General features: G+C 42.1%; 1 protein-coding gene across 1 annotated transcript; it reads left to right on the forward strand.

Annotated features, from left to right (window-relative positions):
- The first annotated feature begins 830 nt into the window (after positions 1-830).
- Positions 831-12,695, forward strand: LOC112432488 (phospholipase D1). The gene is made up of 5 exons (XM_076881446.1): positions 831-848; positions 10,314-10,430; positions 10,717-10,965; positions 11,389-11,482; positions 11,821-12,695. The coding sequence occupies exons 1-4, from the start codon at positions 831-833 to the stop codon at positions 11,440-11,442; spliced, it is 438 nt and encodes a 145-aa protein (XP_076737561.1). The 3' UTR covers positions 11,443-11,482; positions 11,821-12,695.
- The last annotated feature ends 262 nt before the right edge of the window (positions 12,696-12,957 follow it).

Raw genomic sequence — 12,957 nt, forward strand, 5'->3', positions numbered from 1 at the left:
ATTTAAATTTATAATTTACAGTTTGATGATTTAAAGTCTCACACAAGCCGTCAAAAGGGGCGGGGCCGGCTGCTTCCAAGTAGAGCACATTTCATTTATAATGATGTAAATCCAAGCCCATCATGGATTCACGATCTGAATCCTGGGTTGTGTGAAATCCCAGAAATCAACCTTAGACAAAGTGAATCTGTGAACTAAGGTGTAGGTCTGTTAGGTTAATTGTGCTGATCCTCGGGTTGGGGGATTTGTGTTTGTACTGGAGCGCAAAATTCAAACCAATGGAAGATGGACAACAAAAGTTCAAAGCCATCAGGTGCTCAGGTTAGAAAAAAGAGAAAAGATGCAGGTAAGCAGACGTGTCATTTCAGTCTCAGACAACCTCGTTTCTCTTACAGAGGTTGAATGCACCTTCTGCGGATGGCGGTAACACACAGTGTGCGTGGACTTCCCCTGCACAGAAGGCAACTACAAATGCTGTGAATGCTAAATAAACAGAAACAAATGATCCCTGTTGTCTTTGCTTGATGATTGGTTTGAGTCTTGACAATCCACATTGCTGGCGTTGCATCTTTCAATGCCAGCAATGGCAGGTATCAGTGCTCAAACCTTTTGTGTTTGTTTCCAACAAGTTGCCCACCTCGGGAAACAAAAATGTGTTCTTTTACTTGTCAGATGAACATATGAGACACTTTGACTCTTCAGTGCAGTGTGGAGCCTAACAAAGATCTGTTTTGTGTCCCAGCTGATCAGCAGGAGGAGGAGAGTCTGACGGAGCAGCAGAGGAACATTTTCAGCTACTTGGACTCAGCTCAGCCACTACAGAGGAAACAATGAGCTCAACACAGAAGGTGACAGACAGAGCAGGACCATATGACCAAAGATATTTATCACCATATACATTTGAACATTTGCCATAACGATGTAGCTGACGATAGAATTGACACCAGACAAAATACTTTACAGCTGCACAACTTTATTAAAAACCCATCAATGTATTTTCACTGAAACAAGCAGCTGTTGTTTATGTGCATTAAAGTTATATAAAAATGTAACAGTGCAAATGCAAATTCCTCGCTGACAGTTTAACCAAAAGGCGTTTCCAGTGGAAACTGGCCGACACATCCTGAGCATAACCATGTATAATATCCACTAAACTTCAGAAGAGGTTATACAGTCGTGGCCAAAAGGTTTGAGAATTGCATAAATATTGGAACCTGGAGAAGTTGCTGCTTAAGTTTTTATAATAGCATTTTGCCTGCACTCCAGAATGTTATGAGGAGTGATCAGATGAACTGCATCGTCCTTCTTTGCCATGAAAACGAACTTAATCCCCAAAAAGCCTTACCACTGCATTTCATTGCTGTCATCAAAGGACCTGCTGAGACCATTTCAGTGATCGTCTTCTTAACTCAGGTGAGAATGTTGGCGAGCACGAGGCTGGAGATCATCATGGCTGTATCCCGATTCAGGTTCTGCAGCTTTAAAGTCCTCAAGGGCCGCGTACTCAAAGACCGCTAAGGCCGAAGTGCGAGGCTCGTAGGCTCGTGAAATGGGACGTCTAGCCTCCGTCGCGCTGCCCAGGTTGCCTAGCAACCATGATACTAACAGCTGGAAACGTTTCATACAGCTTTGTTTGACGGAAATGAAGGAGAACATATTTAGTTCATTTGTTTCTACATGAGCTCTGTGTGATTTGATGAGTATCTGAGGCTGAGACCACAGGACTGTGAAACATGATTGTTGGGCTTCATTTCTGTGCTGCTGGCTCTTCCTCCTCCTCTTCCTCACACACTGCTGAGTTTGTCCTGGTGGATCATCAGGGCTGCAAAGCCTCACAGATGATGTGCAGCAGTGGGTCCCTCAGTCTGTCCTCACTCTGGACACTTGCAGTCGTCACACATGGAAATCAAATGTGTGATAAGCTGCAGGATTCAAACACAAGTGTAACTTATAAACACATGTTCATACTTTTATTCCACAATCAGAGAGAAAGAAACAGAGAGAGAGTGCAGGACAGACAGACAGGTGACAGTCTCAGGTGTACACACTGCTACACAACAGCACCAGAGAAGCAGGATTTAGTGTTTGTGTTATTACGAGTGTAAAAAAGAAGAGTTCCAGATGGTGCAGTGGACACATGTGTGACTGCTGTGATTAAAGCATCTTTCTTTCAGCTTAACGAGTGAACCGTCAGCTCGTTCAAACACACGTTAAAGTGCGTTTGGCTCGACACCACCGAACAGAGGCAGCAATATAACACAGCTAACATTAACAGTGCAGTGAATCCTGCTTGTGCCGTGATGTTCAGGACTGCAAACCGAGCAGCATCACTGACTTTCAGCTTGTTGTGTTTGTGGATATATGACTGACTTTAATTATCCACAAAATCATCACATTCTCTGTCAGATTAAGGTCGACTATTGAACGGCGTATATTTTAAAGGCTTTAAAACCAAGTTAACGCTGAAAGTACAAACATCACTAATGTCACATAACTCTGCCGACAAGGCATAGCTATGGCTATGAAATGCTCTTTGTGTATCACTTCTTCATTATGAAAGATGTCATTAATGCACTAGTAATGTCTCATCTGGAGTATTGTTCAATCATTTGGTCAGCAGCTAATAAGAAAGATCTTAACAGACTTCAGTTAGTCCAGAATAAGGCGTCCAGATTAGTGTGAAGATGTTCATACTATACTAATATTGATCAAATGCATAATAACCTTTCTTGGCTTCCTGTACAGGCTAAAATATTCTATGGCTTACTTGTAGTTCTAAAGAAAGCAATTCTGTTAAACACACCACATTTATTCTGCTCAGCTGCAGTATCCAGATGAAATACATCATCATATTACACAGTTTTCAACAAGCTGCAATTTAGTAAATGCTCGAGTTAAAAGTAACGTTTTGTAAAACTGTTACATTTAGAGCAACTTTTAAGTGGAATAAGTTGCCTTAAAAAATTAGAGAATTATTCAAAACTTCAATGAACACTTAAAAGCCGATTTACAGAGCTTTTAGTTGTTGTAAATATTGTAAGACATGATTTGTTTTTGAAATTTGTGTAATGTGCCTCAATGTTATTGATATTCATCATCAACATTATGAACTTTATTTATAAAGCACTTTAAAACAACCACAGCTGACACAAAGTGCTGTACATTGGAACTGTAAAATAAAATTACATGAGATATAAATAAAACACAAATAAAAGAAGAGTGAAATCATTAAATAACTACTTCAATTAAAAAAGAAACTAAGTCTCACTGAGGTTAAAAGCCAAGGAATAAAAGTGGGTTTTAAGACGTGATTTAAAAGTGGACAGTGAAGGGGCCTCTCTAACGTGCATGGGCAAATCATTCCATAACTTTGGAGCCACAATAGAGAAGGCCCCGCCCCCTCTGAGCTTCCTCCTGGATCTCGGTACCTCCAGGAGCAGCTGGTCAGCTGACCTGAGAGACCGACAGGGTGTGTGGAGATGAAGAAGCTCAGAGAGGTAAGGCGGGGCAAGACTGTGAAGGCATTTAAAAACAAACATAAGAATTTTAAAATGAACTCTAAAAGACACAGGCAGCCAGTGCAGAGAGGCCAGCACGGGGGTTATATGCTCTCTTTTTTGAGTCCCTGTTAGGAGTCGTGCAGCCGCATTTTGAACCAGCTGCAGACGTGAGAGCAACGACTCACTGACCCCCACATAAAGTGAGTTACAGTAGTCCAGGCGGGAAGAAATAAAAGCATGGATCACTGTTTCAAGGTGCTGCCTCGAAAGAAAAGATTTTACTCTTGCCAGTCGCCTTAAATGATAAAAACCGGACTTCACCACTGCTCTGATTTGGTTGTCCAATTTAAAATCACTGTCCAACTTAAAACCAAGGTCAGTAACCACAGATTTAAAATAGACTTCCAGGGATCCTAAAACAACAGGGGAGGACTCACAGGGACCACTGGGTCCAAACACCAACAGCTCTGTTTTCTTTTCATTAAAATTTAAAAAGTTTAGAGCCAACCAAGCTTTAATGTCATCTAGACAAGTCAAGAGAGGTTTTATGGAGATGCCATCCATGTGTTTTAGTGTCAAATAAAGTTGGCAGTCATCGGCATAACAATGAAATGAGATCCCATGCCTTCTAAGGATAGAACCCAGAGGCAATAGATACAGTGAAAAGAGCAGTGGCCCTAAAATTGAGCCCTGTGGGACGCCGCATGACAGAGGAGCAGAAGACGATTCGTAACCGAGAAGGCTGACAGAGAAATATTATTATTATTATTATTATTATTATTATTATTATTATTGATTGCTTATATTTGAACAATTGTGAAACCTCACTGTGGATGTAAGAGTGAAATTATGTGGATATCTTGAATCCACTTCATTGTGTAATATTTTATGTGAGTATTTGACGGAAGACGAGCAACATCTGTTGTGGAAGCTGACGGGGTTCCTTTAGAATAAACAAACATAGGATTTATTATCACTGAATAATTATGTATAAATCTATACAAATTATAGAAATATGTAATAGGAAACAACAAAATAATCTAAATTATAAAATAATGTGTGTGTGTGTGTGTGTGTGTGTGTGTGCATGAGTTTAGTGTTTGAACAGTCATGAATTATCTTTAACACCAGGTTGGATGTAATGTGTTAGAACTACCAGCAGGTGGGGATAAGAGACCTTTAAGGTGTTTGGTGCCACGCTCCACCTTCAGGTTTAAAACTATTGTTAATGGAGTTTGAAGGTTGAGTTTGTTCCACGACTGCATTTCACTCACTGCCTCTGTTTGTATCTCTGTCACTGCAGGACCAACATAGAGCCAGAAGTCGGCGCTCTCAGGAGGCCGACAAACCTCACAGAAGAAAGGGAGAGAAAAAACACACCTGTGACGAGTGTGGGAAGGGTTTTACTGTGAGGGCTTCACTAAAACGGCATCAGGTCATCCACACTGGAGAGAGACCGTTCAGCTGTGACTTGTGTGGGAAGGGTTTTACTGTGAGGGCTTCACTAAAACAGCATCAGGTCATCCACACTGGAGAGAGACCGTTCAGCTGTGACTTGTGTGGAAAGTATTTTTCCTTGAAGGGTTACCTAAAACAACACCAACTCATCCACAGTGGAGTTAAAGCGTACAGCTGTGATCAGTGTGGCAGAGCTTTTACTCAAAGTAGCCACTTACAGAGGCATCTAGTTACCCACTCTGGAATTAAGCCATACAGCTGTGACTTGTGTGGGAAGGGTTTTACTCTGAAAGCTTCACTAAAACAGCATCAGGTCATCCACACTGGAGAGAGACCGTTGAGCTGTGACTTGTGTGGAAAGTCTTTTTCCTTGAAGGGTTCCCTAAAAACACACCAACTCATCCACAGTGGAGTTAAAGCGTACAGCTGTGATCAGTGTGGCAGAGCTTTTACTCACAGTAGCCACTTACAGAAGCATCTAGTTACCCACTCTGGAATTAAGGCATACAGCTGTGACATCTGTGGAAAAACTTTCAGCCAGAGAGGGTACCGAAATACACACCTACGCATTCACACCAGACATGATGTGTACTGCTGTGAACAGTGTGGCAAATACTTTACAACAGACGCACAGTTACAACGACACATGTTTACCCACACTGAGGAGAGACCTTATCGATGTGACCTGTGTGAGAAGACTTTTAAATCTCCACATCACCTGAGAGAACACCAACAGATCCACACCAGAAAGAGACTCTACAAGTGCAGCTACTGTGAGGTATGTATTTATATTGTTATCTTGTCATTTTAGCCTGACTGTTTGGAACAAGTCTGCTCATTAAACTGTGTTAGCATGTTAGCAATTCTACTGCATGGAAAAGCAGCTCTGAGTGATTATTCAGATTTTCCTTTCAGTTATGATTTTAGTATTACTGTAGTATTATGGTGGTAGTATTGTAGTTATTGCAGCCCAGTAAACTGAGTGTGTTAACTGAAACAGTCAAATGTAGTTGGACGTCTGCAGAGATGCTCTTTATTTCAGGCGACGTTCAGGATACAAATGTTGAAGGACTGACTTACACTGTCTTTGTGTCTTTGTTTAGAAGCAGAGCGACACAGATGGATCCAGTTCTCAACCCTGTCATCACTGTGGTGGTGGGAAAGACTTTCATTGTGACCTCTGTGGAAAAACTTTCAGTCAGCAAAAGACCCTAAAAGTACATCAACGTAGACACACTGGAGACAAACTGAAATACTGCAAAGAATGTGGGAGAAGCTTCACCACATCAAGTGATTTAAAACAACATGAACTGATTCACAGTGGGGTTAAAAAGCACCTCTGTGATCAGTGTGGGTCATCCTTCACCACTGCAGATCAGCTTAAAACACACAAACGAGTCCACACAGGAGAGAAACCACACAAGTGCAGACACTGTGACAGAAGCTTCTCACATTCAAGTACTTGTAACAGGCATGAACGTGCACACATGGAAGGAAACTACAGCTGTGACCAGTGTGACAAGAGCTTCAGGAATCTCAGTTCATACTCTGCACACAAACGATCCCACGTTACTAATAAACTGTTTCACTGTTACCAATGTGCCCAAACATTCACCTCATTGTCTGCTCTGTGCAAACATCAGCGCGATCACTCAGGGCTGAAATCACTCCCATCACTGGATCACAGTGAATCTGAAGACACAGAAAGATCATCTGGTTTCTGTGTCAGACTCAAAAAGCTTGAGATCAGGCTCCACAGAGTTCAGATAGAATCATTTAAACTTGTGTTGAACTGAACTGGTTGCTGGGCTGAACTTCTACATAATACAGATCTACATGGGATCTTCTTTTCTGTTGTTTTACTGAGTCAGTTTTGTCCTTTTTTCTCTGTCCTGGTTTTGCTCGTCTGTAAATGATTGAAACTCAGTCAAATAGTTCATTGTTCTCCAGCAAAACGTTTTGGAAACTCATGTTTAACCTTTAAAACTCTGACATGTTTTAGCACACAAGGCTTCATCGGGGAGTTCACTCATGATTGGACCATGAGAACAAAGGTTTTTAGTTCTTTCAAAGAGAGTCTTGGAGATGTTTGATGTTTCTGTTTTTCTGAAACCACCTGAAAGAAAAACTATTTTTCTTGCTTTATGTAGTGTGGAAGTTTTTAATGTTTCTTCATCTGTGATGTTCTTGAATGTGTTCACGTGAAGATGGTACAAATAAACTGTCCTTTCAGCTTTAGCTCCTAATTTATTCATTATTTATGGATGTAGCACAGCAGCAGTCTCTTGATTAACACATGGAGGGCTCGGGATCTGATGGTGTCGTCTCCCTAATTTGCCCACTCAGTAAATCTCACTCATGGCCAAGAAATTGAAATAAACCTTGTTTCCCTGCTGGATAGTGATCCACTGTAACTCTGCTCCTCCTTCCTGTTTAGGATTTCTGTGGCTGAAGTAAAATTCCCTCCATCCATCACTTATCCCAGCTAACCCAAAGTGAAATAAAGTTTTGCTGGTCTTAAAAAAGCATTACAATAATGGGCATTACCAATGCAAACTGAATGATACAGAAGATGAAAGAAGAGACTTTGATCAGTTAATAAAGCTCATGATCTTGATTCATTGTGGCTGCTACACAGATACTTCTGGGTCACTTCTCTCAGTTAGGAACCTTCCTCACCAAACTGACTGTTGGACCACACCCCTGGTTTCATGAGAAATTGTTTCAGCCATGATTTCTCTTCCTGTATTTCAGAGTAAAGACTGAAGTGACAAATGGAAGCATGTTTAAAAAACACAATGTGAGAGAGACGTTGAGGTCCTTAGAAGTTACCCTGGGTTTTTCTGTCACCCTGCTAGATGTTACACACCTTGTTATTGGACTGGTTTCTACTGCTGGACTACTCCTGCGGAGAGTAACAATACTCTTACTAATTAGCTCCCTTTCACAGCTTTGGGGATATTTATTTTTGTGTTTGCAGCGCTGTGAGCCAGAACAGCGAGAGAAAAATCTGCAACAGCGACGAGCCGAATGCTTACGTGAATCGCAGCAGCTGCACATGTGCTACGCTGAATTAGAGGATATCTTTGCTCTGGATTTCTATTTCTACTTTTTCATTTCTATATGATTCTTCTTGCATCTAAACAAAGATGATTCAATTTGTTAAATGTTGATGGCTCTTCGTGCTCAGGTGTAAATGAGACGTAATATTTGCTCTTGGTTTGGTTCTCCTGTACAGAACCTTGCAGTACAACAGAAACCTAAAAACATTATTTGTAGTTGTTATTCTTAGTTGTTCTGCTGCCTAAATACCACAGGGTCTGATTATGAAGTTATTGAGCTGCACATACTTTACGACCTGCTTAAGTTCGAGGTCACAGCGTCTGTAGAGCAGCTGGAACATAATGAAGTCTACAAGGTTAAAGTTTTCTCTTCAGTTATTGTTCTTTCCGCTGCTTGGTTTGATGGATCTGAGAGCTTTTGTTTTTATTATTGTTATTATAATTATCATTAATATTTTACTCTCTAGAAGCTTTAAAATAGTGTTTGTGTTTGAAAAAATTGATTTAAGAATTGAACAGAAACATCTGTCCTTCTGAAAATCGCCCAAAGGCACGGAGACAAAGTCAAAGGATGCAACCTGTAACTTTCTCGTCCTTCATGTCAGGACCATCATCCATGATTTATATAAAATGCATATAGCAACAGTAGCACTTTAGTTTGGACTTTATGATTTCTGTAACTGGAAAATATTATTTTGTTTAAAGACAGAAGTGACCGCATAGTTGCAACATCAAAGGGAAATATTAATTAATTAGCATCAAGTATATTTGTTGCTTAAGCGTTTGCACTATAACTTAAGTAGGATTATAACTTTTAAGGAAGGAAAGATTTCAGATATTTAGTTCACTGTTTCAGTTATTTTATATAAAATTAAAACATTTACGTTGGTCAAACATGATGCTCTAAATCAAATAAAAGTTTGAAAATAAATGATGTATTTTTAAATGCTGCAACAAATGTTCACAAAAAGTAACTATAATTAAAACCAGTTAAACAAAATCAAATGTTTGAATCATGTTTAACCAAATGCCAGGCTGGAGAGCTGAACCTAAAGTATACGTAGAAAGATTTCAACATGTGAGCAGTTTTTAATGTTTTTATCACATAAATGTCACAGCAGTGGGTCCTGGCCCAATGCTTTGTGTTTTTGGTTTTCTTTGACTCTTGTTTTTCTTGGTTTTTGTTCTTCTTATTTATCAGTGTGGTGGGGCGTGGTCTGCGGTGCCATGCGGACGCACCTGCACGGCATCCGCAATCACGCCCGCCGTGTTAAAACACGGGGACTCAGGGGTTGGTGGTTGTGTGGTGTGACGTCTGAGGTGGCAGCGAGGCTGGACTAGCCAGCCCGCCGACCCCCGGCCTAGCGGGGCTGTCCCGCTCCTCTGCCTCCAACTCCGGCTGCCCTGGAGCAGGGACCTCCGTCTCCTCGCACAGCTGCTCCGCCACCGCCTCCGCCACTCCCGTTTGGAGCGGCTCCCCGCACTGCGCCTCCGCCCCCAGCAGGCACAGCCCCTCGTCCACCTCTTGGTGGAGCGACTCCTCTGCCTCCGGCAGGTATAGACCCTCGCCCGCCTCGTCCTCGGCCTCCGATTGGAGCGGCTCCTCCACCGCTCCCGGCAGGAGCAGCCCTTCACCCGGCTGCTCCTCCTTAGTTTCTGTTCCCGTGTCCCACGTTTCATCGTTTCATGTCGAGTCAGCCCTGTCTCTCTGTTTCCTGTGTCTCCCCAGTCAGCCCCGCCTCCCTCGGGCACTCATGTGTGATACAGAGTAATAAACCTGACTACATTTGTTACACTCTCTTTATTACCTGTTACTTTAAAATTCATACACTAATTATGTCTGCCCATCTCTCTAATGTCAAGGTCAAAGGTCAACATCCCAGTGACATAAGAATAATCCCAAAGGGGCAAAGGCAGCGGTTAATTTAGCACATTTAGCATTAAGGGTACAGCAAGGATATACTTTTACTTATTGCGGCAGGGGTGTGGTCTCTGGCCTGCTGCAGTGGAGGCTGGTGGCGGGACGTTGGACGGCACAGGTGAGGGTGATGGAGCTCATGACTCTCCCCTTTATAGTGACGGAGGAGACTGGCGTGGGGGAAGCGTGTAGTGGAGGAAGCCGAGGAGAGAGCTGGTTTCTGGCTACAAAGACGGCGTCAAACCAGAAAAGATTCCTCGTGGTCAAATAATGTGTCAATCACCTGTGAATCAAACTGTGTGTGGCTCAGTTCATGTCACAGTGTTGTTTAGTATATCTTCACTTGTCTCACTCTCCTTCTGTTCTGTCCATCAGGACGATCCTCAGCGCTTACACAGATCCTCCATCGATGTTTTGGATCCAATCAGTGATCAGTTCTACGAGGAGGCCTGGATGTTCACCAGCGCTCGCTACACCTCCATCTACCAGAAGGTGAGTGTACTCCTTTGTGCTCAGATTAACATTTTACTTCTTAAAATACATTTTCATATATGAGCTTTCTATTATTTCATGGGCCATTTAATCAATATTAAAATTACAAGCATATCAACAAAGGTGAAGTTTTTTCCACTTGCTGTCACACAGTCATGGAGGAATACAATAAATACATAATCAGTCATAGATCCTGAACAATGACATTAAAAGAAAGTCTGTGGCTCTAAAAACTAAACAGTATAAAGACATGCTCCAAGCTGCTGTTTCTCTCCTACTCCTCTAGGTTTTCCACTGTCGGCCATCCAGCGATGCTGGAGGGCTACCTGGCCAATGCTGGCCTACACAAAGAGGTCCCGGCTCGGAGGAGCTGAAGAAGATCCTTGCCTTCCTCGTCAGTTTCCTCTTCAGTTCCTATCCCAACAAAACCTTCTTGCACCTATTAGCTCCAAAGAGGCTATGGTGCCCGTGGAGGTCTGGACCTGAGGCCTGTGCTCATCACGTGGATAGAAAACACTCTGACACCATTCTGGAGGTCTGATGGGACTCTGACCAAAACACAGATGAAATAAAACTTGTGGCTGGAGCTTTTAAAATGACTTTTTCACCTCATAGATTAATGCTCATGATTGCATGTTAGCAACACAGCATCTCCCCAAGGTGAAACTCTCAGGAGACATTTACTCTTAAACTGTAATCTGGTTGAGACTACTTGAGGAGATCTTAGTAGCGAGTATGTGGATTTAGTCTCTTCACCAACAGCAGACAGACCCATGCCAAGAAAGCAGACATGTTCTCAAAGAAAGCCGAGAGCAGAGATTGGAAAAAGCTAAAAAGAAAAAGCTGCAGCTTCAGACGACTATCTGCCTGTAAGGCTGAAAAAGTCCAGTTACGCTCTATTTTGGAAAAGCTCCCAGTTTTGGTAACCTGGACTTTTATTTCCCCTCTTCTGCTACAGATGTTGACTGTGACCTCAGAGGCCAACTGGACCACACAGCTGCAGCAGGAGTGAGGGAGAGGAGTCTTCATCCAGCTTCAAAGAAAACATCCAGGTAAAGTGACGTGGATCAGCGGATAAAGCCGTCTCCACTTTCAAAGGAGATCCTCTGAGAGAGAGACTCTCTGAGCCATTTTAGCCTCAAATTATAGGACTTTATAGTACAGCAACACTTTTAAAGGACAAAAATAAGATAAACTGTGACTGTAATACAAACAAAGTATTGCATGTGTGTTTAAAAGTGTTCCTCCGATGGGCAGGATATCACTATTAGACTGTCCCACCAGCCAACTTCAACAAGAGAGCACAGCAGCATTCAGTGATCAGCACAGATGTTCCTCTAACACTCAGCATCTGATCCCTGTTGGTCTGTGTGCTTCTGCTTTTGCTCAGTTAGAAACCCTGCAGCAACCCGACCCAAAACTGTGTCTTCTTGTTGGCCTCAACGTTGAAGTGTCAAACGTCCAACATCTGGAAAGGAAACCACGCCAGTGTACTGTGATGTTTCACCAACATGTGGCAGACGCTGGTCCTGCCTTTCATGCTGACATCAGCAGAGAGCCCCGCCTACCTCAAAGCCTCCCCTGTCATGTATTGATCAGGATGATTATGAAGATGAGCGAGTGCAAATAAGACTGTAAAAGTCCACGAGCAGAATGTTTGGATGCTTTCTAATGATTCATGAATATCATGAGAGTGTTTGTGTGTTTTGTCTTTTCTTTGCTGACGTTTGTTACTAACAAAGACAATTTACGCTCTGTGTGTGTTTTCATCCTTACCAGCCGCACTCTAACTGCAATGAAGGAAACAAACTGTAGAAATGGTCGACTCAGTGACTTCATAAAATATTGAAGTGGTTCAGGTAGAGCCAGTTTTTAAATGACCATGAACACTGAGCGTATTGTATCTGTACAGCATGTTTTTCTATTAGACAGATTTGTAACAGAGGCCTTGCTCTCAGTAAGTTTGAAATCCTTTTCTGATTTATTTTGTAATCTCTGATCTTTGTGTATCCTGCTCAGTTTGCATGCTGCCTGTAGGAGTTTCTGTCTTTGTATTTGAAGAGAATTCATTGAATATACTCAGCTGCTTCCCTTTGGTGCCTCACACATCACTGAAGTTTTTCAGTGTCCAGTTATTTGTTTTTAATAGCTGTTTGAATTCTCTGTATGTTTGACCCTGTAGACTGTTTAATGGACTGCTCGTCTTCCTGTTTGTAACCACTGCCTGTTTAGGACTAAAGATTTGGATTTTTGACTTTAACACAGCATCTGCGTGTCGTCCCTTTGTGTCCTCGTCCTCTGTGGATGTGTCACAGATGTTTCCATGATAATAACACAGCTTTCCCACAGTGGCTTGCAGCAGCATTTATTCACAGCACATTTGAGAAAGGTTCAGATTAACTCGATGAGTTTATATTCAGAATGATTCTGACAGTGGGCCACTGTGAATTGTGATCTTTCATCAGGTCAATGTTTAAGTTCAGTATTTCAAAGCAGGAGCTATGAACAGTCATCATGTTGGCATTAG

Source organism: Maylandia zebra, unplaced genomic scaffold (genome assembly GCF_041146795.1).
Source record: "Maylandia zebra isolate NMK-2024a unplaced genomic scaffold, Mzebra_GT3a scaffold11, whole genome shotgun sequence".
Classification (NCBI taxonomy): Eukaryota; Metazoa; Chordata; class Actinopteri; order Cichliformes; family Cichlidae; genus Maylandia; species Maylandia zebra.